The sequence below is a fragment of the Pelobates fuscus genome, chromosome 8 (genome assembly GCF_036172605.1).
Source record: "Pelobates fuscus isolate aPelFus1 chromosome 8, aPelFus1.pri, whole genome shotgun sequence".
Lineage (NCBI taxonomy): Eukaryota > Metazoa > Chordata > Amphibia > Anura > Pelobatidae > Pelobates > Pelobates fuscus.
Genome location: NC_086324.1, coordinates 171,284,859 through 171,311,587, shown reverse-complemented (window position 1 = coordinate 171,311,587; position 26,729 = coordinate 171,284,859). Strand labels below are relative to the sequence as shown.

Here is a 26,729-nt window from a genome sequence, read left to right as displayed (position 1 = left end):
CGTGCGACAACGTAACCTGAAGGTGTGGGGAATACCCGACACCATTGACTCGGCGGAACTACCGCAGTTCATACAGAGGCTGTTCTCAGATATCCTACCACCTAAACAGGTGAGGGGACTGTCTTTGGAAAGACTTTACAGAATCCCGGGAAGGCCCAATACCAACACCCTAACACACAAAGATGTAATCTTATGCTTAAAATTCAGATCTGACAAAGACTCACTACTGAAGGCAGTCAGGGGCTCAACGCTATATATCTTTAAGGAACACTCTCTAAGCTTTTTCCATGACCCGAGTCGCCCAACGCTGCAGTGGTGCGCATCATTGAAGGGGGTGACCTCAAAGCTACGGTCAGCCGCCATCACCTACAACTGGGGATACCTGAGAGCCCTTATAGCTGAAAAAAATGGCCAACGCTACCGACTGACATCCGTCTCTGAAACTGACATGTTCCTGCACTCTCTGGGACTCTCAGCTCCTGCCTCTGCAAACAACCCGACAAGAACAGCACACCAGTGGAACGTGGCTAATGTGGCGGTCTTCCATCCAGCAGGCTCTTCGGCCCCAGGTCGAAGCTACCTAGAGGAACATTACACGGTGCGGGTAAAACTGCTAAATGATTTTACCAATACCTCAATTAAAAATCTGGTCCCTCCCATCACCTATTAATTACCAGCTCAGAGGTCAACGCCGGCAGCACAGACCTGCATGCAGACCATTGTAAAGGGAGAGAGACCAGCTTTGTACATGCCTTTCTCCTCTTCCCATTACAGCAGCTGCACTGCAGATACAGTGAATACTCCACTAGTCACCACATCTCACACTTAGCTTGGGCAGCAAAGGAAGAATGACCAATATTACTCATTTTAGTCTCCGATGTCAGAGAGCAGTGTCGACATCAAGGTCGAAGCGTTCCCATGAAGGGCCAAACTAGTAAGAGGTAGATGGGAGCCATCAGTGGGCATTTATTTAGTTTAATAAATCTTTGTGACCATGACAGCACTAGCCCAGAGGAAATCAGCTGCCAAATAATGCAAAGAGCAGTGGACTATAGAATTAATCCCTATGATAAATTATACACCCACTGCTGAACGGATCACTATAGTCACCCAGACCACTTCAGCTCAATGAAATGGTCTGGGTGCCAGGTCCCCCAGGTTTTAACCCTTCAGATGCAAACATAGCAGTTTTAGAGAAACTGCTATGTTTACATTAGGGGTTAATCCAGCCTCTAGTGGCTGTCTTCCAGACAGCCGCTAGAGTCACTCCCGCGACGCTAAATGCGAAAAAGCTCAATGCAATGCTTTCCTATGGGCGGTTTGAATGGCCGCGAATGCGCATTTGGCTCCACTCGGGAGCTGACGACGGAGGTTTTAACCCCTTCAGCATAGCGGGAGGGGGTCCCTGAGGACTATATAGTGCCAGGTGGTCATAGTGGTCCTTTAAGGGGCTGTTTGCCATTAATGTAACAGTTAAAGTTTATGGTGACAGCAGAACAGTCTAAACATTAAAACATGGCGTCCTTCTGTGTCAGCCAGTGCTACCCAGGCAGAGAACCCCCAGCACACAGAGTGAGACAGTGCAGCTATTTATTATGGGGTAGTGGCCTCTCAGCACCCACATGCATCGATAATGTGGAGAACAAGTGAAGGCAAAATAGAGGCTTACAATCATACAGGCAGGATGCCAGGACACACATTAATGGCAACCTGTATCTGATGATTACTGAGAGATCCTGAAACACATGCAGCAAGACACAGACTTCAAGCTTCCTGCAGATCATACCCAGTGACCGTCAGAGACTGCACAATTTTCTAGTGCAGCAGCGCCCTCTGCTGTCAAAACACTGAAATCACAACCAGGTCTTACCTTCAGCTGGTTGAGTTTCAATAAGTCGCTGTCCAACAGGGAGGAGGAGCCAATGGCACTGAGCAAGCGTCTCTGCTCGGAACGACGCTCTGACAGCACTCTGTTTGTGCCCTGTTAGAGAAGAGGAAGAAACACAAACCTCATTTTAATGGGGGAGAGGCAGATCAGATCCCTTATGACAGAAGCCTGATTCTCTAGAGTTCTCATTAACAGTACAGTTCCCGACTGACCTGTGTGTCTGCGTCAAGCTCCTGCACGGACACAGGGAACACATCCAGATACTTGTCCTTATCCTTCTTGCTGATGGCGTAATAGCCCTCACTCCTCGCACAGCCGGTTTGGTGCTCCCGCAGCCCGTCCTGTCGGTTCTTTTTGCGTTTTGGGTCCGCAATATTGGTGAGTGAGAAAGGAGTTAAGGAAATAAAAAAACAGAACAAAAAAAAAAACAAACCTACAAAATAACAGTAAAAATTCTCAGACAACAAATAGCCAAGCAACATACATGCAAAACATGCCGTGTACATGTTCCATGGAGATCAGCAAGAATTTTGCCATTCTATCCGCACAACCACCACTTGGCTCAGCCATGATAAAAGGATATTTGTATGATGCACCCAGTGGGTGTCATTCAGCCAGTCCGTGCTGTGGTCTTCTTGCAGAAGCTTCTCATAGGTGTCTCTCAGGAAGACCATGTCCTCAAAATCTAACCCTGTGTTCCATATATCGTACAAAATGGTCATCTGCTCAAACTCACTGCGCATCTCATATCTTGGTGGCGATAATGGTATGAAAAGGCGCTTATTCTTGTGAGATCTGAGCTGCCGTGTGCTCACCCATGTTTCCATTTCTTCTTCTTCTTCTTCCTCCTCCTCCTCCTCATCTTCCTCGGTGGTCACCTCCCCAGGTTCCGCTTCTTTGACCTGCTGTTGCCTCCGCGTCCTGCTCCTTGACTCCTCAGGGGGTAATAAGGCAGCAACTTCCTCCGTTTTCCTGGAGGGCGTAAACTGCATGTCACCAACCTGTAACAGTCCTGTATTACCCTCCACACCTGGTAAACTACCTGCTCCACAAACCACCTCCTCTGCGGCCTCCAACACGAGTTGCCCAATGTCCACATGCAGAATCTCAGTGAGTTTCTCTTCCACAGACATACCTCTATGCTTCTTGGAAGGCTGCTTCAGGTTAGCAGGGATTGAGGCATAGCTGTGCTCAAGAAGGATCTGCCGAACAGTGGCAAACAGAGCCTCCTCTGCAGGTTCTGTCCTTACTGCCTCACGTGGCTCTGCTACCACAGCAACTTTTTGTTCCTGCTCCTTTGGTGGTTCAGGAAGAGGAGAATGTTTGACCTCCTCTACAATCTCTTCTTCAAAGTCCTCTGTTCCATCTTCATGTCTACCTTCCAAATTCTCTACTCGAGGGGGGTAGGATTTCACCATAGACGCATGGTCCCACGGAAGATTTAGCACCGTGAAATGTTCAAACTCTTTCTTCTGGGGAGAGGGCTCTTTGGTAGGAGGAGGAGGAGGAGGAGGCACCTCAGGCTCCTTTTCTGGGCTCCTAAGGACCTGAAGAGCTCCCTGAGGAGCTGATTCAATGGGAGGAACTTTGGGAGAAAGAACAGCAGCTTCTTCAACAGGTGGGGGTGGCTCTTCCTTGGGCTCTTGTGGGAGAATTTGTGGTATTTCAGGGGCTGGAGTAACCAGGAGCTGCTGGTTTTGGGGTTTGCTCTCGGTGGTCTCAGGCTCTTCTTCAGGAAGAAGTTGGAAGGACACAGTTTTACGCCTCTTTTTGGGAGGTGGGAGCAGTTGCAGTGGTGGGGATGGAGGGGCACAGGGTTTTACAGGTGGAACAGGAGTGGGAGGTGCTGGGGGTTCTGTAGGTGGTTCCTCTTTCACTATTGGATCTGGAAGTTTCTCTGTAACGTTAAAACAGGTAGATGAAAGGAATGAAGGGAGAACATAAAAAAAAAAAAAAAAAAATGAAATTGTGATATTTGGAATAAGAACTGTAATTTTATCAAATATTGCACTTCAGCCTCCTGGCTGCAACTATATTCACAGTATAAAGTTTCAGTATTGTATCTTCTATTAAAATGACCATATACTTACTGCACCTCCCTCTACTGTAATGTAACCTGTAAAGTGCTGAATACACCTGTTAGTACTATATAAATAAATATACATACACTGTATACCTGCTGCACTTACTGTACCTCCCTCTACTGTAATGTAACCTGTAAAGTGCTGAATACACCTGTTAGCGTTATATAAATATACATACACTGTATACCTACTGCACTTACTGTACCTCCCTTTACTGTAATGTAACTGTAAAGTGCTGAGTAAACCTGTTCGTTTTCAACTACATAGTTGGAAAAACAAAAAACACTAGAGGCGCTTCCTGGCTTTTCAGGGATTTTACCTTAAAGGACCACTATAGTGCCAGGAAAACCTACTCGTTTTCCTGGCACTATAGTGCCCTGAGGGTGCCCCCACCCTCAGGGACCCCCTCCCACTGGGCTCTGGGATGAGGAAAGGGTTAAAACTTTATTCCAGCGCCGGGCGGGGAGCTCTCCTCCTCCTCTCCGCCGCCGATCCTCCCTTTCGGCTGAATTCGCATGCGCGGCAAGAGCTGTGCGCGCATTCAGCCGGTCTCATAGGAAAGCATTTACAATGCTTTCCTATGGACGCTTGCGTGCTCTCACTGTGATTTTCACAGTGAGAATCACGCAAGCGCCTCTAGCGGCTGTCAGTGAGACAGCCATTAGAGGATTTGGAGGCTGGATTAACCCTATTATAAACATAGCAGTTTCTCTGAAACTGCTATGTTTATAAAAAAAAAAGGGTTAATCCTAGAGGGACCTGGCACCCAAACCACTTCATTAAGCTGAAGTGATCTGGGTGCCTAGAGTGGTCCTTTAAAGGGACACTATTGTCCCCGGAACTACTGCAGCTTATTGTATTTGTTCTGGTGAGTAGAATCATTCCTTTTTTGCAGTAAATACTGTTTTCAGTGAAAATGCAGTGTTTACATTACAGCCTAGGGATACCTCCACTGGCCACTCCCCAGATGGCTACTAGAGCTGCTTCTTGGTGAAGTGCTGCACACTGTGCAGTACTGCCATTCAGTGTCTCCACCCTCTGCATGGAGACACTGAACTTTCCTTATAGAGATATATTGATTCTTTATGAGGAGACGCTGATTGGCCAGGGCTGTTTGAATCATGCTGGCTCTGCCCCTGATCTGCCTCCTTGAAATTCTCAGTCAATCCTATGGGAAAGCACTGTGATTGACTCAAAGAATCACTTCTTATTATGTCAGCTAAGCAGACAGATCAGGGGCAGAGCCAGCAGCGGACTGGTAAGATTTTGACATATTAGAGGGGGCCGTGGGGGGAGTTAGAGGTTGGTTTTAACTATAGGGTCAGGAATACAGGTTTGTGTTCCTTTAATAAACCCTGCTTTGCATTATGATATCCAACATCTTACCATTGGAAAGCACTGATTCAATGCTTTCCTATAGGGAAGGTCTAAAGCGTGGGGCTCGCCGGGCATATGCATTCCTCCATCGGTGTGATGTCCCATCCAGCACCAAGGGACCTCGGCTATGGAAGGAGGTAGTTGGGGAAAAAAAGGGTGGTTAACCCTATTATCACCGGGTGGGGGGCTGCAGGGTAAGGGGGACACTAGAACATTAGGAATACAATTTTGTATTCCTAGCGCTATTGTGTTCCTTTATTTATTTATTACTGGCATTTATAAAGCACCAACATATTCTGTAGCACTGTACAATTGGGAAAAAGACAATTCAATATATACAGACCAATACAAAAGGTAGAGGACCCTGCCCGTGAGCTTACAATGGGAAAATGACGCAAGAGGTAGCAGAGAAATGTGGAGGTGATGGCCTTTAAAATGTTCCATTTATATATTGACGGAATGAAACAATGAAATCTAATAACCTGTAAAATGGGCATGGAAATGAACTTATTGCCACGGTTTGCTTTATATCGTTTGTAGTATTACATAAAGTGCAATATTTTATCTTAGGATTTCTTATGTACGTTTTCTTTGTTGAAATGCAGAATTTATAAATATTGTAGAAACCTAGTTTTTATTCCACGTATGTCTGCACGCATGTCATTATTAGCTTATTAACATTGATGGGAGTATTTACCAAACTAAGGATTGGATAGGAATGACTAGAGCAATATAGAGGAAAAGAAGGTCAGAACCGTTTCGAATTCAGCTATTTAACCTAAAATGTGCAATTTCTGCTTTAGTCAATACATCCAAAAATAGATTTTTAATACTTCTATAACCTTTAAAGTGGGCAGTCAATTTCAGTAAATGTTTTCATTTTTTTTGTTTAGTTATAATTTAGAATTAACACCTATGTATTTGTGAAGTGCAAAAATTTTAATCAAATGTAGAAATCCCCACCTTTTTATATTGTCACTGGGTACCTCCGTTTTAGCTCCCTGTCAATCATTGTTAAGAACTCAGCCCTCAGCATACAGAAGGAATCAAAGAGCAGGAGAAATGACACAATGTGTCTATTTCACCTCTTCATTTGCATGGTTTGCCCTGGCTGTGCCTGGATATCGTTTGCAAAACCTTTAATATAAACTTAAAAGGAAAACAGAGCATCTCATGAAAAAAATTTGACATGTGTTTTAGTCAATGTAGTAATTTTCAACAACATTTTATTATCCTTGGGGGAAAAAAAGCAAAAAAACAAGCATGGTTCATGCTTTTTGGATTTTAGTTTTATGTGATTTATTATGAGAATTATATTTTTAACCAAAAACACAAAAACAAATATTTTCTAATTCTCTGTCTGATGAATTCCTTGTATTTCAAAGTGCATGTACTTTTATATAATATGCTCATTGCTTGATGTACATTTGATCAGCCACTTAAAGGATCACTATAGGGTCAGGAACACAAACATGTATTCCGGACCCTATAGTGTTAACACCACCATCTAGCCCCCCTGGGCCCCTCATGCCTCCTTAAATATAGTAAAAATCTTACTGTATTCAAGCCAGAAGCTGTAACTCTGCATGCTGTTAGACTCCGAAAAACAAGCACTCTGCTGACATGTGGTAGCCTGATCCAATCACAGTGCTTCTCCATAGGATTGGCTGAGACTGACAAAGAGGCAGATCAGGGGCAGAGCCAGCATGATTCCAACACAGCCCTGGCCAATCAGCATCTCCTCATAGAGATGAATTGAATCAATGAATCTCTATGAGGTAAGTTCAGTGTCTGCATGCAGAGGGAGGAGATACTGAATCACAGGATGCTGTGCACAGTGCTGCCCTGTGCTCTGCTGACAGCAGATCTGAGTGGATGGAGGCACATTATGCCTCCATCAACCCCAAAGTCCCTCTGGTTCATTCTGAGTGACTGCAACTGGAGGTGTTCCTAGCTTTCAATGTAAACACTGTATTTTCTCAGAAAATACAGTGTTTACATGAGAAAGGCTGCAGGGAGCTATAGTTCTCACCTGAACAACCTCATTAAGCTGACGTTGTTCAGGTGACTATAGTGTCCCTTTAATGCCCTGTGAAATCAAATCTTAACATTCTAGTCTTTGAAGATGCTAGATGAAAATTAAATTCTCAGTCCTTTGACTACTCAATGCAACCTGCATTAAAAGGGACACTTGGGGCACTAAAACAACTGTAGTTTTAGTGCATAGATCATGCCCCTGCAGTCTCAATTCTCTGCCATTTAGAAGTTAAAGAAATTGTGTTAGGAATACAAAGCTATAGTGTCCCTCTGGCCCCGCAGCATTAAAAAAGGGGGCAGACACTTGGGCCCCTGGATTGTCCTTTTAAATTATGGGTTATATTTATATGATATCACAGATGCAATAAATCAAATGTGTTAAAACCATTCACTTGTCACTCACCCGGTGGTTCCTCTTTTGTTACAATGGGTTCGGGTTCTGGATCGGGCACCGCAGGACTGGCAGCCACAAGAGGTTCAGAAACATCTGCTAACTTTGGATCCTCCTCTTGCTCTTCCTCGTCATCAGAACATGCTGGTGAGGAAGTGGAGGAAGACGAGGAGGAGGAGGAAGATGATGAAGATGAGGAAGAGCTGCTGCTGTCCGACTCACTAGAACTGTCATCATCATCAGACACAATCTTGGAGGACAGCTTGGTGAGAGGCGAAACGTCATCTGGGAAACGAGAGCAAACACGTGATAGGCTGACTGACAGGGAAGAGGCCTGTAAAGTCCCAGTATAAGAGACGCCTTGAGACTACATCTGCTTTAGTTTCAGAAAGCTCCCAGCATGCTTTGCTTACACTACTGCCCATTAGCCACATGTAAAGTGCAGGCAGTCATTGAGTAGAATATAGTGCAAGTCTTTTACAGCCAAGAACCATTGAAATAGCAAATCAGCTTTAATAAACCCTGCAATATAGCACATTAATAGCCATCATATATACTACTAAATAAAAGATCTCTTTTAGATACACACACACACACACACACTATATATAGTGTCAGACATGATCACCCTATACACACACACACAAAGATCAGTCTATAGAGGACTCACCCACCAGACACAGAGTGTGTGTGTGTGTGTGTGTGTGTGTATATATATATATATATATATAAATAAAAAAAAAAATCATTCCTGCACTCACGCTATTGCATCCCTTAGTGACCGGGTGCCAGCCATACGTAGCTAGTGTATCCAGAAAATTCAAGTAGATGGCTGCACTCACGGTTTTTGTATAAAAGTCCAAAGTTTATTGAAGAATCATAAAAAGATCTGCGATCAAATCGCAAATCTTTTTATGATTCTTCAATAAACTTTGGACTTTTATACAAAAACCGTGAGTGCAGCCATCTACTTGAATTTTATATATATATATACACACACACACACACACACACACATACATACATACACAGTATATAGCTATTAACCCACCAGACACGTTCACTCTATAGAGGATTCACCACCAGACACATTAACTGTGTGTGTGTATATATAAACGTTGATCGATTTCTATATGGATTATATGATTTAAATAAACACCATCTGCACGTTTTTGAAAGTCCTGTGAGTGCATCCCGTTTTTTCATAGTGTACATACCGGACGACCGTGGATCCAGCACCCAGGCAAGATTATTCTATTTTAACAGCAAAGGAGAGTGCCAAGTTCCCATTATTACTATATAGAGAGGTGCTAGATCACACCTACTTGAGCACCCCTACCTTTAACAAAATTGCCTTTTTTGTGTGTGCCCCGCACCTTTTTCAAGTAGTTACAGCATGGAGGATTTTTTGGCTAGATCTGGCACATTAGCAGAGACAGCTGAGACTGTCTATTAGCGACTGTACTGTGGCCACGAACAACTAAAGACCGTACTCCTACAAATACGGCTAACTAATTAATTATTATATTAATTATATAATGATTTATTGAAATTAAAACGCCGTGATGTTGATTTGGATCTACACGGGATTTTTATTTCTGATTATTATCGTGCCAAGAGGGTTCCAAGGGGATTTAGAGTTAGAAATGCCCCGACCATTGGCCGACAGAACCCGGACTTTTGCAAACATTGGATGGGTATTGCTAACAAATGCTCTCTAGATCGGATGGTTATTGTGGTGGAGGAGGTGGGTAGATAGTTAATCCTGGTCAATCAATCTATTCAAGAATTTGAAGCCACAAATGTCACTACATTACAAGCACCATCTTCCAATGAAACACTGTTAAAGTTTCAAGACGACATTCAGAAATAGCAAAACGATTTAATTCGTTTTAAGAAACAAAAACTAAACAAAGTCAATCATGATTATACATATCATCAGGTATACAGATGGCTCAGTGGCACCGAATCTAACACGAGGAAATTTCAGCCTAGATTTCGACCTAGGATTACACGACCCTCTAGTCAAACAATAGATATAAGCTCTGGCGAATCTGCCTCAGATGCTGAATCCAAAGACACTCGATATAAATCTAGAGTAGATCCTTTTTCAGAAGGAAGTCCCCACCACCAAGAACCACCTGGAACACCAGGAACCAGTATGGACATAAGAGATACAAGAAAAAGAGACCCCCCAGGAGAGGACAAAAGGGTCACAAGACATACCAACATAGCCGGAAAACCACCAGTCCAGAAGAAGTGTGTGTAGTTTTTAACTTGTCCAATAAAACACTAACCGAAGCTCATTATACACTGTTAAACAAGGGTTTAACATTTATTCCAGTAAAAGAATCAGCATCTTTTACAGTTGAAATTGATATGTACAAATTACAGCGGACTTTGAATATTAATGAATACAGAAAAGAAATTGAAACACGACAAAGTAATCCTTTCCCAACAAGAGAGAAAAAAAGACATTAAATCAAGCAATATGACTATCAAAACTTTTATGCAAACCATACATTAGGATGTTTTGGACATCATTAAGAAACCTTCAAAACACAGATCGAACCTGACAAAGAAAAAGCTGCGTTAAAGAATTTAAGAGAAGACTCTAGTATTGTCATCCGTCCAGCGGACAAAGGCGGGGGAATTGTCCTCCAATCATACCACCATTATCGGAATGAGATTGAGACAATTGAATGATATACAAACTTATCGAAAACTTACATATGATCCGATTCATACCTTTCAAAAAAAAGATTAATCAGTTGATTGATATTGGTCTTCAGGCAGGATATCTGGACCTAAAACTGGCCCTAAAAGTTTTTGTATGTGACTCTCCCTATACATCCTGTCCTATACACCCTGCCGAAGGTCCATAAATCTGTTGACAACCCCCCTGGCCGACCTATAGTGTCAGCCAGGGGTGGTTTATTAGAACCTATTGCAAAGTATGTGGATCACCATATACAGTGTTGTGTTAAAGAGCTGCCAGGCTGTCTCAAAGATACCCAAGACTTACTTGATGAACTAAAGGCACTGAAGTTAAATGTGCAGACAGAATTCTTTTTTTTCAAAATTTATATACTGCCATCCCACAACAGGAAGGCATACAAGCGGTATGTGAGGTCCTCTCTAAATCCAAAGTTTATTCAGGTCCTCCAACAGAGTTCATGATGGAACTGTTGAATGTTGCATTATCTTGCAATTATTTTAAGTTCGAAGGAAACTTCTACTTACAAGTATCTGGAATGGCTATGGGGGCGGCCATGGCTCCCTCATATGCAAATATCTTTATGTCCTGGTTCGAACAACTATATATCCTTTCTACATATGGCAACAAAATATTGAAGTACTTTCGTTTTGTGGACGATATCCTGCTTCTTTGGACTGGATCATCTGATGAACTAGAAAATATGGTCCAACAGATCAATGCATTATCCACTCCGATTAAGTTTACTCTTAGTTACAACTGTGATCAAATTCAATTCCTTGACGTGATGCTCTATAAAACTACAGATAGCATGGGATACACTCTATACCGTAAAGAGACCGATAGGAACACTTATTTTCTACAAGCTTTCATCCACAACATTTGAAGGATTCTCTCCCGATTTCTCAATTTTTGAGGGTGTTACGGTATAATAGTGATCACAAGCGAATGACAACAGCTACAGGAGATGAAGGAACGGTTCCTCCACAGAGGATACACCCCACATGTGCTGGATATTGCCAAACAAAGCGCCATAGAATGTTTCAATAAACAATCACTAAGGAACACCGTAAAAGATACAGAAATCAAGCTTTTTCTTCCTATGACTTATCATACTGGAACATTAAGAATAAGGAACACCATACGGAAACATTGGGACATACTACGGGCTGACAATAGCCTTCCATCTATTTTTCAGCACCCTCCGAGCATCAGTTATAAGAGGAACAGCAATTTATGAGATTTACTCGTCCGCAATGACCCTAAACACTGTTATATGAAAAAGCCACCAATCACTAAGAAGGGATGTTTTAAATGCATGTGATGCGTAACCTGCAGTCATATGCAATCTAGCAGTACTTTCGTCCATCCTCATACTGGCAAACGTATACCTATCACACACTATATTACATGTACTACTGATCACGTAGTTTATATGGTGACATGCCCGTGTGGTCTATCATATGTCGGCAAGACAGACCTCACATTACGAGATAGAATTAGAGGTCATCGTTCTGGCAGCATGACAGCTTTTCGTGATCAGGCCACTGATAAACCAGTGGCTAAACATTTTCTAGCTATGCAACATCGTTTGCCTACATTAAAGTTCATTGGGATAGATCATGTCCCACCCTTAGACTGTGGGGGTGACAGATCTAAAGCCCTTTTACAGAGGGAGGCCTACTGGATCGATTCTTTGGATACAGTTGCCCCTAAAGGACTAAATGAGAATATAGTATATTCTATGTTTTTGTAACGCCATATGTGGATACTATTCTTTAAAATTTGTAAATAGATTTAGTTTTGACTAGTTAGTTCCTCTATGAGTTGGACACAAAAAGCTTTGTCTGTTTATTTAGTTCTCTATATAAACCTATGCGTTTAGATGTTAGACCACAATATATGCTTTTTATCTAGAACTTGGGCCAGGTCGTTGGTATAGACATCGTGCTTCCCTATGACTTCTTTAGTTCTTTATTTATTTAATAGGTACGCCTACGGCACACATCCTATTACATATAGGCATTGGTGCAGCACGTTAGACAGAGTCCTATAGATTAATCTTTCTCTTTGTAATTATTAGTTACCATAGCTGACGGCATATTTCCAGTATATTAAATTCAATTTTCGATCTATTGAAATCTTTCTAATATGGAATGATTTAACTTGCTGATGACACAATTCTAATTTACATTTAAGTTTTTTATTTTCTGAAATCTCCGTGATTAATGATTTAATTTTGCCATCAGTTTAATTGCCGTGGTTGGTACCATTATATTATAGTCATCATTCATTTTTTATAGACATATAGACAGTATGTCTCGCGATACAATAGTATCAATCATTATATTATGCAGCTTGTATTATTATGATACAATGTAAATATACTCTTATCTGTATTTATTTATTATGTCACACCCCTGATTGAGGAGTTTTTTCTAGTTGTTGACACTATATTTAACACTCACTCTATATTTCTCACTTTTTCATTTCACATTTTTTTCACCCTATCACTTTTTACTCTCCAGGGGTGGCCACATAATTACTGATTATCAATAATACGACCCTCCAGATCGGCTCTAACTCTACTTTCTATTAGTGATATTCCTTCCATGTTGTTACTTGACACCCGATATTTAAGATCACATTTAATACCACGTCCATTACACAGCTTCGTGGGTCACCATAGCAACCACGTATCTCCCGCAGTACGTTCAGACGTCTGACGTCACTGACGGCTTCCTTTCACTTCCGGGTGGTAACGGTCAGAGGCACTTCACATCACTTATTGGTAAGTTCACTGATTACGGTTTTTATAAAAGTTGTACTATTGCTTGCATATAGTGATCTTGAAAAAGACCCGGCAGGGTCGAAACGTCGATCGATTTCTATATGGATTATATGATTTAAATAAACACCATCTGCACGTTTTTGAAAGTCCTGTGAGTGCATCCCGTTTTTTCATAGTATAATATATATATATATATATATATTATACACACACACAAAAAGACCAGTCTATATACAATTCGCCCACCAGACATGTTAACTCTCTCATATATATATATATATATACACACACAAAGACCAGTATATATACTATTAACCCACCAGACACATTCACACTATATTTGCAAAGACCGGTCTATATACCATTCACCCACTACCAGGCACAATTACTCCATGTCAGACTCACCTTCAGAATCATCATCTTTTTCACTGACTTCATCTTCCTCGTCATCCTGGTAAAAAGCCAATTATTACATTAACCACTGGACTGAATACAGATGGGCACGTCAATACATATTGCTAGCAAAGCATATAAACAGGTCCACACTGACAAAAGAACCCCGATGGATGAGAATCAGATCTCTGCAAAACCGCTGACACAGAACGTTCACAGGCAAAGCAAACTTAAATGTAATTCATGATTATATTAACATACAAACCCGGGAAACAAATCTATGTCTAAAAAGAACACATAACACACCCAGACTAACCGAATAATCAGCTCACTATAACTCACCCAGACTAACCCCATAACCAGCTCACTATAACTCACCCAGACTAACCCCATAACCAGCTCACTATAACTCACCCAGACTAACCCTGTAGCCAGCTCACTATAACCCACCCAGACTAACCCCATAACCAGCTCACTATAACCCACCCAGACTGACCCTATAACCCACCCAGACTGACCCTATAACCAGCTCACTATAACCCACCCAGACTGACCCTATAACCAGCTCACTATAACCAGCTCACTATAACCCACCCAGACTAACCCTATAGCCAGCTCACTATAACCCACCCAGACTAACCCTATAGCCAGTTCACTTTAACCCATGTACTAATGCTGCAGTATCCACCCTCAGTTTCCCGTTGGACATTAAACAAACAATCCAAGTATTTACTGAATGGCTTCATGAGTCAGCTACTGAATTACACGCAAGAGTAAATTTATGTCTCGGACATCACGTGGCTAGTCTAAAAGGGCAACTCCCAGAGAATGTATTCCGCAGGATAACGGAGCCTTGGAGTCTCACCTTGTCAGATTCCTCTTCTCCCTCGCTGTCCAGGTGGAAGGGATTCCTGCGCTTGTGGCGCGCTCGCTCACCTTCTCTCTGCGACTGCTTGGCTCCTGATCGAGGATCGGAAAGCGTCTCTTTATCTCTTTCTGGAGGAAGAAGAGAAATAGGGATGTGATTTCAGGCGCCTGTAGCTGGTATCCGTCTGTACCCGGTTTTCAAATGGAGGTAGTAACTCACCGTCCTCTTCCTCCTCTGGTGGGGTAGACGTCCGGGGCCTCTTCTGCTCACCGTCTTCGCTCTCTGATTGTGGCTTCCTCTTAACCTGTATTTGGGAAGATAAAAAAGCCTGAGAAAAATGCAATGCCCTTATTTACACAGAATTTTTCTGCCGGTTAGTAATGTCACAACATTTCAGGCAAGTAATGTCCGACTTCTGCTCAACATCAAATAAAATTCTCAAATCCAACACGCCTGTCCAGAGACATATACACAAGTAATACAAGCCATAGCGCATCACGTGTAAACTTCCAGTGGCTATCATTCGTCACATCACTGCATGTCACCCATAGTACATATACTTGTTTCTCATCCCTTTTCAGTAATCCCTACAAATGTTTTCCCTAATTTTCTATGGACCATCAATGGTCCCTCAATGCTTCAACTTGTACAGATTAGCAGCACTCGTTGTCCAACATACAGACAAAACCTCACCTCAGAACTATTCTCACAAACCAGTAACACCCCGATATCACTCTCCTTAGAGACAAGCAATAGGTCATGCCAATATGGTTTGTTTGGTTTTTCTTTGCCTCTAATTATAAGCCTATAAAAGTCTGCACTACACAATCCATCTCCTCTAGAAAGAACTGACCTTGAAGGAGGGCAGTCTGAGTGCACCCCTGAGCCCTGCTCCAAATCCAAATCCTTCTGCACCCCCGCTCTTGGCCCAGTCCACCAAAGAAAGTAGCCCAGGATCTTTGGGTCGGACCTTCTCCTTGTCTTCTTCCCTAGGTGGTGGTTTGGGTACATTCTGAAATGGCTGCAGATTGAAAAGACATCTTAGTGATTTTACGCTCCTAAAAACGCTCACTCCTTTCTACCAGCCCAATCTCTTAATGTTTTCCTCTCTGCCACCATTTGATCCTTACCTTTGCCTTCTCCTCTTTACATTCCCACCACTCATCAAAGGCCCTAAATGCCACATTCTCTACCATTTTCCTGTTCAAATCTCTTTGCATTGTGCTCTTCATCTCTTGAATAAGTGCAGTCAGTACACTGATAACTGTAGAGGCATGTGGGTCTGCCTGTTGTGTCCAGCCTGGTGGACGAGGGTCATGACCACCTCCTCGACCTGTCCGGTTTGGAAATTCCCGAGGGGGTAATAAAGGCTGTGGCTGTTGTGATGGAAAAGGTGGGTACACTGCTCCATAGACTTGCTCAGACATGAGTGGAGGAGGGTGAGGTTGGCGGTGTCTGATGGGTAGTGGGTGAGGGAGTAGAGGTGGGGGGTATTGGTCCTCAAATGGTTGTCCTTTGCATTGTCTGTTTTGCTGTAATCGGCTCAGCATCTGAGTCTGCATCTGAAAGGACATGGAGGTCCCTCCCCACTGGTTACCAAGTCTGTTTACCAATTCCATGGAGTTCACAAAGTCATATATATGGGGAGCAGATGAAGAAGATGACGAAGCAGCAGAGGGATCAAGTGGAGGAGGGGTGGAGGGACGAGTGCCAAGTTCGCCAAGCCGTGGCCTGGCATTGACAGGTAACATTTGATAAGATGAGGGAGCCTGGTGGTGGTGGTGAGGTATGGGAAGGAGAGGAGATGGAAGAGGCTGTGCAGAGTAGTTGCCCCCGGTGCCTGCCAGGTGGGGCAGAAGTGGGTATGGAGGACCAGCAGCACCAGGCATCTCAAGGTTAACCTCTTCATCTGAAATTTCCATGTCATCCCCGGATGACAGCTGAGAAGAAAGAAAGAAAATGTCAATGCCACCAAAAACAAATGAATAGCAGAAATTGAGAAACTTCACTGAACATTTAATACAAAAAAAAAAAAAGTATTTTCAATTTTCCCTCCAACTAACACACAATCAGAAAATAAATCATAAAGCGTGTGACTTTATGACTTTATTAAAAGATTGGGACAATTTTCTGCAGTATCAACCAAATGGACTAGCGCCATCAAGGGTCCATCAGTGGTGAGCAAGCAACATCGGTTTAGCCCATGGTACTGGTTTTAATTTAAAAGGGAACTGTTGCTTCTCTCTACACCACTGTAGAACACATTGAAAATCCCTTAACCTGCGTTAACATTTTCGGGATTCTAAATTTTTTTTTTAAGTGTACGTTATAAAGCTTAAACAAAATGACATAATCCGGCACCGAGCCATGGCAGTCATCGCAAATGAAGAGGAGAAAAGGAAACATGGTTTCATTTCTTCTGTTCTCTGTATGCGCTTTCTATTCTGACCGCCTGGTGCAAAGGACAGAGATTATAACAATGATTTACAAGGAGCTAAGACCGAGGCGTCCAATCACTGGAAAATGTGGTGAGGATTTCTACGTTTCATTTTATTTCACACCGCACATAGACATATATATATATATATATATATTATAAACATAGGGAAGTGGCCTCTCGTTTAAGGCAGACAATTTAAAAGTGGTAGCAGCATCAACCACAAGACAAAAAAAAAATAGTTTATTCCTTAAGGTTCTGAATTGCAGTGGACTGCAATTAGAATGGCATAAAGTAGCCAAGAATGAATTACAAAGTAACTAAGTAACTGCCTTGCTCTGACATACTTCACAAATTCAAGAACCTACAGTAAATTAGTAAAATAGTTTACGGTGTGCCCTCAGAAATACAAAATGGGTCACCTATTCAGAATGTGGATTTACTATAAGAAATGTCCCTACTATATATATTTATTTCGGATAAATGTCTGACCAGATTCCAAGCCTGTGGCATGGTACACATTACCTCAATGCTGGTATAATTCTGGGAGATAAGAAATAGACTAGTAGTATCAGAAATTAAATAAAGAACACTAAGTAGTAAAATAACTGCAGCCAAAAATGCTGAGAAAAGCCAGTAGCATAATGTCTTGTAACGAGCATTTTAGATTTTGTGGTTTTCTAAAACCTCCTAATCTGGCGTCTTATTATTTATTGGGGAATTTTTAAGAATTGAGAAAGGAAACGTAAATTTTAGAACAAAAACAAGTGAGTTGGAAAAATAACCAAGTGTGATAATGTCCCCAAAATGCTCTGTTCTAAAATTTTGTTTTCAATTCTCCATAATTTTCTGCGTAAATAAAAATGGTCCCTTTTAACTCATGGGTCTCTTCACCAACCAGGAAGTAACGTGTAACTAACAGAGCTCTGTGCAGAAAAAGACTAAGGATTCCCAGAAATAATGGCACAAGGAGCCCCCGACATCCCTCAATCACCTCTGATTCGAGGCTTCAGGTCTACAGAGACGCTCTAGTTCAGTAATGAACTACATTTCACTGTAATTAGCAAGTAGTGAACTACTGGACATTTTGTTTTATTGTTGTAACATTGACAATGAAGTTTTGGGTGTACCACTAAGGGGTACTGCTCATGTTACAGTGGTTTCCACTACATGCTTAAGGAACACCAGTGGTGCAGGTTAAGACAATATTCCCTGGAAAATTTCTACATCTTTGACTTTGGGGAACGGCCTTAGGATGTGATACTGACTATAAAACTAGACTAAGAGGATGTGTTTAAACCTGAGTGTTAGTACAAAGAAAAAAAATAAAATAAGTTTTTATACATTATTATGTGCGATATATTTAATATTTTGTGAATGACTTATTGATCTGGACTTGGACCATTTATTAGAGAAATCAAGTGTGCTGAGGCTGAACTGGGAAGTAAAAAAATTAATTTAAAAAAAGGATAATTCTTAAATCACCCAGTGGAGAGTAAACGGGAAGAGTCCCATGGATTAGCAGAAGAATATGGCGCATTATGATGATGTTGTTAGATCAAGCAGAGCCACAAGGGAACTGATCTAAATCAGGCATCTATCTGAAAGTTGACCTTATTCTTTACACCTGGGATTGCTCATTTTATTTCAATGTGTGTGTAACATTTACCAACCTAAATGTAAAAAGTTAACTTCCCATATTTAACATCATTTTCACCAAGTTGATATTTTGGTTGCCAGCTATCAAATCACTACAACGCACATTTGGGGAATAAATAAGAGCACAAAGGAATTTATTTACTCCATGATGCAGAAATATAGAGTTGAAAAAGGTAGGTTTACTATACATATTTCAAAACCCCCCCCTTCTTCAATTTAGAAGAGAAATTAGGATGAAAACTTTGGGAACAGTTTTGACATAAACTGTGACTCAAACTCTCTGCTTCCCTTTGAAAAATGTTAGTAAATGTTGCATTGTATAAGTGGGATCTAGAGAGACACTAAAGATTTTATTTTCATAATAATGCAGAAATAGACCATACGATTGGTAATAAGCCCAAAAAACGAATTTTACTTTCTTTATCTAACTAAAGCCAAAATTTGGTGTAACTGAAGTCCAGATCAGACTCCTACATTTGAGAAGTTTTAGACTAAAGTGGTTCTGGCTTTGTTAATTTGTACCTCCGCATCTCTTTTGAATGTTTCTAATCTTTAAACTTTACCTTCCCGAACAATAAAACTGCTAAGATTGGGTCTATATTATGGAAATTCAGGTCAATATTTATAGAAAGAGTTATGGGAAACCATCATTCATTTAAAGAAATTTAATTTTAACTGCTAGTTTCAGTTTAATAAATTCACTGCTGCAGACTAAACTGGAAAATAAAAATAAATAAAATATATATTTGTTTTTAAATAAAGTTGCCCTTGTTGCAAGTGACTTAGAAATTCAGTCAGCACTAAATAACAAAACCTGTTCAATCTGTGCGATCAGCAATACTAAATTTGTTCTAGGGAGCCAATAAAACGGAGGCTTAATGGCAGCTAATCCCTGCTGCTGCGTATCTAATAAGATCTCTGGAAACGCATGGCTTTGTATCTCACCCGCTCCTGCCCGTTTGCTGTCCTGCCAATATCACCCATCCTCAAGATGGCCTCAGCAGACACATCCTCAAAGCTTGCAGGTGGGGGAGGTGTGTATGGGCCGTGTACAGGGGGAGGAGCTTCTTCTAAGACCATGTTCTCCTGCCCAGCATTTTCCGTTGCCTCATCTTCTTCCTCGGTGTCAGAGGGCAGGAAGGAAAATTTGGAGCGCTGCTCCTTTAGCAAGGCCTCAATACGGGAGTCAAGGCTACTACTATGTTGTGTGATTGGAAGACTCTCCGAAATACCATCAGGAAGCGGAGAGCAAGAACGAGCTGGTGATGGAGGTGGAGAAGAGGCTGGAGGAAGAGGAGGTGGTGGTGGTGGTGGAGGGGGCTCCCAGCCTTCAGTAGGTGGTGGAGGAGGAATAAGTAGAGTAGGTGTGTGGATAGATGTAGACGGAGGAAGAGGTGGCTGGGTAAGTCTGTAATCACGGTCAGTTTGGTGATCATCTGGAGGCGGAGGGGGTGGTGGGGGAGGTAGAGGTGGAGTCCCAGGAAAGCGATGTAATGGAGGTTCTTCAGGAGGTGGAGGTGGCTTGCGGTGTCGGGAGCGGTATGAAGACTGTGGGGAGGAACGGTGTTGGTGCCTGTGATACCGTCTATGACTGCTCTCATGATGTGAGGAAGATGATGTGGAGGAAGACGGAGCAGGAGAATAGTGGTGCCCAGAGCGGCGAGAGTACGAATCTCCAGAGCTGTTCTCCTGGCGCCGGGACTTGTATCCTGAGGATTCATGGGAGCTGGAATGGCTGGGGGTTCCCTGCCTGCAAAACACAGTATTTGTCAATATGAAAGCAAGAAAGAAAAAAAGTATAAAAGACGACATATTAAGAACATTTTGATTTATTTTATTTTCTACAATCAGCGCTGTTAGGACGTGGAATGCCACAAGTATTGGAAAAGAGGTTTTGAAAGGAAAAATAAAAATAAAATTCGCCCTCTGAGTACTTTTAGAGTTTTTTTTGTGTTGACCATGGTGTCTTTTTACAACCTGATTAACTGTGTAAGCAAACATATCCAACATACCAGGTGCCCACATTTCTGTGTTATGCATGTAAAATGATTATGGGCTGTCTCTTGCATCTTGTAACTAAGAAGTCATTGTGTCACCCAGAGATATGGTCTTACCTGCTGGAGTAGGCAGAGTCCTGAGAGTAGGGGGTGCCACCTCTGGGAGTGTAAGGGGTGCCCTGCGAAGAGGACAAGGACGGGGTGTACTGGCTATAGGCGGTGCCTGTGTCCTGAGATGATGGGGTTCCATTTCCAGGAGGGTAAGGGGAATCAGTGGATATGCGGCGTCTAGAATCCAGCTGAAGAGACACAACAGAGATTCAGGTCAGGATGCTACAGCAACTAGTTACTGGGCCGGGGATAGCACTAAAGCAGGTCACTCACCGGTTCAGCCTGCAGACGATCCAGGACCCACCTCGCACCTGTAGGGACAGTCTGTGGGGTGTATGAACCATTCACAATCATATCAAAGTATTTCTGCCTTTGCTGCCCTGGAAACATAAAAGATTCCAAGAGTAAGGTTTGCGCGTTTTTTAACACAATACGGCAAATTCCAAAAATTAACTCAATCTCTGCCTCATAATATTTCTACATTCATCCAACCTGATGGTCTCTACTGCTCAGCAATTAGCACCTGCCTGTGCAAAGTGTGTAAAGAATGTAACTTGCGCTGTTGATCATTTATTGTTGCCATATAGTTAATAAAATATTTATTGGATAAAATAAAAGTGACGTTTCATGACCTTCGATAACAAACACGCAGGTTGATTTCTATATGGTTTGTTTTCCACGGTTTTAAATGCACTTGATGTACACCATTACCCATAATCCACTTTTGTCTGATCACATATTCCACTTGCCCTTCCCCTCACCTCGGAGGTCAAGCTCTGCATGTATGAGGTTGCCCATAACAGACGTATTGTGGAGGTGAGTAACGGTTTCTCTGGCTGACTTCGAGCTGGAAAACAGCACCTTAGCCAGTCCTAGATGTTTGCGTGTTTTGGGATGCAGCAGAATCTCCACCTCCTCCACATCCCCAAATTTTCGGCACATGTCAGCCAGAAAGGGTTCCCGGACATTGTCATTGAGATGGGCAAAAGTGACTTCCTTTTGAGGGAGCTGCCCCACGTAGAATTCATCAAACTAGAACACAAAAGAAAAGTGTTAGAGCACCTGATAGATCCTTCAACCTAATACATGCCACATCCCAAGCCTTAGACTGTACCCACCTTCAACGCTCACTGCAGGCAGAAGAGCCAAGTTCTCTTCTACAAGTCTGCAGGTTTATTACATTTCTGTTTTTATGTTCAACTATTGCAGATTTCTGTTAATAGCAGCCAAGCACAGCCAGGACCAACTCCTCGTCCTCTCCTGCAGTCACTGGCTGCCCCAGTGACATATTTGCTGCTGTTCACCACCAACCTATACCTGCAACCCTCCTCTCACATTTATCCCACTTATCGAAGAAGAACCTTAGTACCTTGAATTTGGGGACAGGAAGGGAGACATCCCGTGGTTTGCTCCACATGCGATGTTGTCGTGGGTCCCGGACATCGCCTACTGGAAGAAATGCTCTATCCTGAACAACAAAACAAAATGTTTATTTTATTTAAAAAGTTTGTCAAAAGGTTGAACACGTTTTCTCCTATCCTGTGGTGGGAAAAAAAAAAAAACCAAAATACTGAAAATACAAACACAACTGAAAATTCTACTAAAACTTTCTTACCAATTTGAAATCCTCATTAAAAATAACATACTACATCCAAAAATCACATCTTATAACCCAGGGTATTTTTAGAGTAAGCTCAAGTAGAAATCGACTCGTGCTCTGCATACTCTAAAGCTATCATCAGCTATAAGATAACTTGGTCCAGATTTGCACCTCAAACTCCAAACTGGAGCCAGTAGTGCAATTTCCCCAATCCCTCTTTAAATTAAAATATGGGTCTCACAGCGATATTAAAGTGCACGCCATCATAACGGTAGATCTTCTGTGTATCGCGGCGTAGAGCGGGATCCACTAGTAGTTTGTAACTCCTCCACTGGAAGCCGGCTGCTCTGTGACTCTCGCCCTCGGGCTCCATCTGGGGACATCTGACCTGTAGAAGGTAAAACCTCATCATATACTGGCTTCCAAGATAGTTCTTCAGAGGCATAAAAAAATAGGACCAAGAAAGATCTATCTAAATTACTGAGTATTTAAAGTACAAAATAGATTACAAATCCTACTTCTCATATGGGCTCTTCTCAGCATCAACTGAGCTGGTATGGTGTCCTGTACATCCACATTAGGAGAAAATCATACTATTTCAGCTGTATCTAGCTTTCAACTGCCTCTAAATTCTTTCGCCTGTAATATGGTCTGTACCTCAATGACCCAAGATGTTATGCAGCCATTTACAAATGCAGGCTGACTGTCCATAAATACGTCCCAGATGTGTGTGTCCCTACTATCTCACAGGATCAGTCCCATGGCTGTATTTATATTGTACATTTGTTTTTGTATATATTTCACACAAAGTTATCAGTATCTACATGCCATCTAACGTATTCTCCCTCATTCCTTGTGGTCTCCTTTGACTATTGTCCGCAGGTTCCCTGCCTCTCACCCCCATAGATATCTATTTTGGGTGGCTTCGGTTATGTCTCGTTTCCACGGTAAAGTACAGAACACATCTCAAACAAGTCTCTTATCATTTCTACAGTTTTTCAGCATGTCATCTTTCCTTGACAGGTATGATCGATTGTTTTGATCTCAGACCCTGAACACATGATAGCGGTCTCTTACAGCCAGCTCCTTTGTTATTTTCATCTGTCTCTGCCCTCTCTCCATCATGGTTTGCTTTCTCCAAACTGACTCCTGCGTTCCCATGTTCTGCATCACTGTGCATTATATATCCAGTCTAACTCCCAAAATGTCTTTCCAGTATTCCTTGAGTCACTCAACCTATCTGTGCCTATTGCTCTATCATGATTAGCAATCTTCCAATGTATGTCAATAAGATCTCTCCCAGGGATACCATGAGTATTTCCCACAGTAACTTAGTCTGTCTCCTGCAGTGAATCTCCCAAATGGCCCAGGTTAGTCATCACAGTACATGTTATTATTCGATCTTGTCCCCGTACTCTCTCGGCTTTTAGATCCCTATGATCTGTCTCTTGCTATGCCTCTCTCATATTCTGTGTTTTCAATGTGCATGTCATTAGTATGTCTCCCAGGAATGCCTCCTGTGTTATCCATTGTAGTCTCTCTACCTTTTCATTCCCATGATCTCTCTCTCTCTCTCTCGGCTGTCACCTGTTAGTGCACTTCCATTTTCCATGTTCTTATGGTGTGTATTAGCCTCTCTCTCAGGGTTGTCAGCCTATATAATACCTTGCAGTCTATCTGCCTGTCTAGTCCCATGATCTGCCTCATGTTACTTCTCCCTCATTGTCTGTGTCGCACTAGTTGTATTATTAGTCGGTCTCTCAGGGGAGGCTTCTTGAAGTCTCTCTCCTGTTATTTGTCCCGCATTCTCTGTGGTCTCACTGTGTGTATTATTAGTCTCTCTCTCTGAATATTCCCTGTTATTCCATGCAGTCTCTCTGCCCGTCTATTCCCATGATGTGTCTACTGTTATTTCTACCTCATTCTCTGTAATCTCACTGCGTGTATTATTAGTCTCTCTCTCTGGGGAGATTCCCTGTGTTATTCCTTGCAATCTCTCTGCCTGTCTAATCTCTTGATTTATCTCCTGTTATTTCTCCCTCATTCTCTGCGGTCTCACTGTGCATGTCATTAGTCTGTCTCCTGAGTGTGGGTGTCTCTCTGTGCAGTGTTTCCCGGGGGTGACTCCCTCGCAGTATCTGAGCCTGTCTATCCCCTGAGTGTCTCTTTTTTCCGTGCTCTCTCTCGCAGTTTCTCAGCCTGTCTATCCCCTGAGTGTCTCTCTGTGCAGTCTCTCAGGGGTGTCTCCCTCGCAGTCTCTGAGCCTGTCTAGCCCCTGAGTGTCTCTCGCTCTCTCCATGCTCTCTCTTGCAGTCTCTCAGCCAGTCTATCCACCGAGTGTCTCTTTCTACGTGCTCTCTCTTGCAGTCTCTCAGCCTGTCTATCCCCTGAGTGTGTCTCTCTCCGTACAGTCTCTCTCGGGGGTGTCTCCCTCGCAGTCTCTCAGCCTGTCTATCACCTGAGTGTTTCTCTCTCTCCGTGCAGTCTCTCGGGGGTCTCTCAGCCTGTCTATCCAGAGTGTCTCTTTCTCCGTGCTCTCTCTTGCAGTCTCTTGGCCTGTCTATCCCCGGAGTGTCTCTCTCTCCGGGCAGTCTCTCTCGGGGGTGTCTCCCTTGCAGTCTCCCAGCCTGTCTATCACCTGAGTGTCTCTCTCTCTCTCTCCGTGCAGTCTCTCTCGGAGGTCTCTCAGCCTGTCTATCCCCTGAGTGTCTCTCTCTCCGTGCAGTCTCTCGGGGGTCTCTCAGCCTGTCTATCCCCTGAGTCTCTCTCTCCGTGCAGTCTGTCTCTCAGGGGTGTCTCCCTCGCAGTCTCTCAGTCTGTCTATCCCCTGAGTGTCTCTCTCTCCGGGCAGTCTGTCTATTCCCCGGGCAGTCTGTCTCTCTCTCGGGGGTCTCTGTGCAGTCTCTCTCGGGGGTCTCTCAGCCAGTCTATCCCCTGAGTGTCTCTCTCTCCGGGCAGTCTCTCTCGCAGTCTGCCTATCCCCCGGGCAGTCTCTCTCTCTCTCTCTCTCGGGGGTCTCTGTGCAGTCTCTCTCGGGGGTCTCTCAGCCAGTCTATCCCCTGAGTGTCTCTCTCTCCGGGCAGTCTCTCTCGCAGTCTGTCTATCCCCTGAGTGTCTCTCTCTCCGGGCAGTCTCTCTCGCAGTCTGCCTATCCCCCGGGCAGTCTCTCTCTCGGGGGTCTCTTTCTCCGGGCAGTCTCTCTCTCGGGGGTGTCTCCCTCGCAGTCTCTCTCTCGGCCTGTCTCTGCTCAGGCTGTCTCTCTCGCGGTCTCCGGAGCTCTCACCTGGCTGTCTCTCTCCGTGCCGGGCTGTCTCTCGCTGTCTCTGGCTGTCTCTCCCCCGGATCCCACTCTGTGTCCCGGTAAAGCTGAGTCCGGTTTCCGCCGGCAGTTTCGGCACCGCCCGGGCCCTGTCCCCGGGATCCGGCTCCTCTCCGCCCGGATTAAATCTGCCGATCCCACCGCTTCACCCCGCCGGCTGCCACCACTTCGCCAACCGCCCCCATCGCCGCCGGGAATTAATCCGGAAATCCCGACCCCGGGCTGGAATCTGCGGCGGCGAGAACTCGCGCTGGATTTACCTAGCCTGCGATCCGCCGCAGCACTTTCCACACCGGACTGGAAATTAATCAATAAATCCCGGTTTATTATCAGAGGGCCCTAAACCATCATTCTAACTGGAACTCGATGGCACCGGGTCCGCGGGGGGGGGATTCTGACACCCGGGGATTTTAAACGCGAGTGTGGCGAATCTGCCATTCCCAGCGCTGGGCTGCTTAGCGGAGGGAGGGCGGGCTCTTACCATAGAGAGTAACTGTATCCCAGAGAGAGAGTAACCATAGACCGCCGGCGCTCTGCACCCTCAGCCGGGACTCTATGGTGACTGGGAGGACGGGATGATGTTACAGTGCTGGCACAGGAGACATGGCGCTGCCCTGTGTCCCTGGATGACACTTTATTCATTATAAATATTCAGGTTCTGTTTGGACTCTGCCCAGTTAGGATGCTGAGCTCAGTACTAGTCTGCTTCCTGGAAATAACAGTTTATAAACAGAGGGATTCCAGAACTACCTTTAAATATTCCCCCCCATGCAGACAGATAACATGGCAGGGTGTCATGGTAACCCTGGGTTAGACTGGCCCTGGCCCTGGGGGGTGAGCAAGCAGGACAGACCCTGGAATAACCTGCGACCCCTCGAGACACCTTCTGTGAGATGCCTGGACGGGACCAAATTCACAACGGCCGGGAACGTAGCAATTCTTTTTTGGTTGTTGTTAAGCCGTCCTTAAAAAATATGGCCCAAATTTTAGCGAATGGACCTGTGGAATCTAAAGTGGAAACCGATGCCCGCAGGGAGACTGGACGTGAGATGGACTATTGG

General features: G+C 43.5%; 1 protein-coding gene across 1 annotated transcript in view; it reads right to left on the bottom strand.

Moving 5' to 3' along the window:
• The window catches only part of SETD1A (SET domain containing 1A, histone lysine methyltransferase), a 31,626-nt gene that overhangs the window by 4,689 nt on the left and 208 nt on the right, over positions 1–26,729 (bottom strand). The window contains exons 2-17 of the mRNA XM_063429569.1: positions 25,633–25,965; positions 22,591–22,737; positions 22,119–22,217; positions 21,511–21,781; positions 21,023–21,129; positions 20,756–20,937; positions 19,587–20,391; positions 15,676–16,485; positions 15,399–15,566; positions 14,765–14,849; positions 14,543–14,673; positions 13,690–13,735; positions 7,790–8,062; positions 2,472–3,785; positions 2,101–2,270; positions 1,871–1,981 (exon numbers count right to left, since the gene is read on the bottom strand). Of these exons, the coding sequence (XP_063285639.1) occupies positions 1,871–1,981; positions 2,101–2,270; positions 2,472–3,785; positions 7,790–8,062; positions 13,690–13,735; positions 14,543–14,673; positions 14,765–14,849; positions 15,399–15,566; positions 15,676–16,485; positions 19,587–20,391; positions 20,756–20,937; positions 21,023–21,129; positions 21,511–21,781; positions 22,119–22,217; positions 22,591–22,737; positions 25,633–25,965 (5,052 nt within the window). The remainder of the gene's footprint in view (positions 1–1,870; positions 1,982–2,100; positions 2,271–2,471; positions 3,786–7,789; positions 8,063–13,689; positions 13,736–14,542; positions 14,674–14,764; positions 14,850–15,398; positions 15,567–15,675; positions 16,486–19,586; positions 20,392–20,755; positions 20,938–21,022; positions 21,130–21,510; positions 21,782–22,118; positions 22,218–22,590; positions 22,738–25,632; positions 25,966–26,729) is intronic.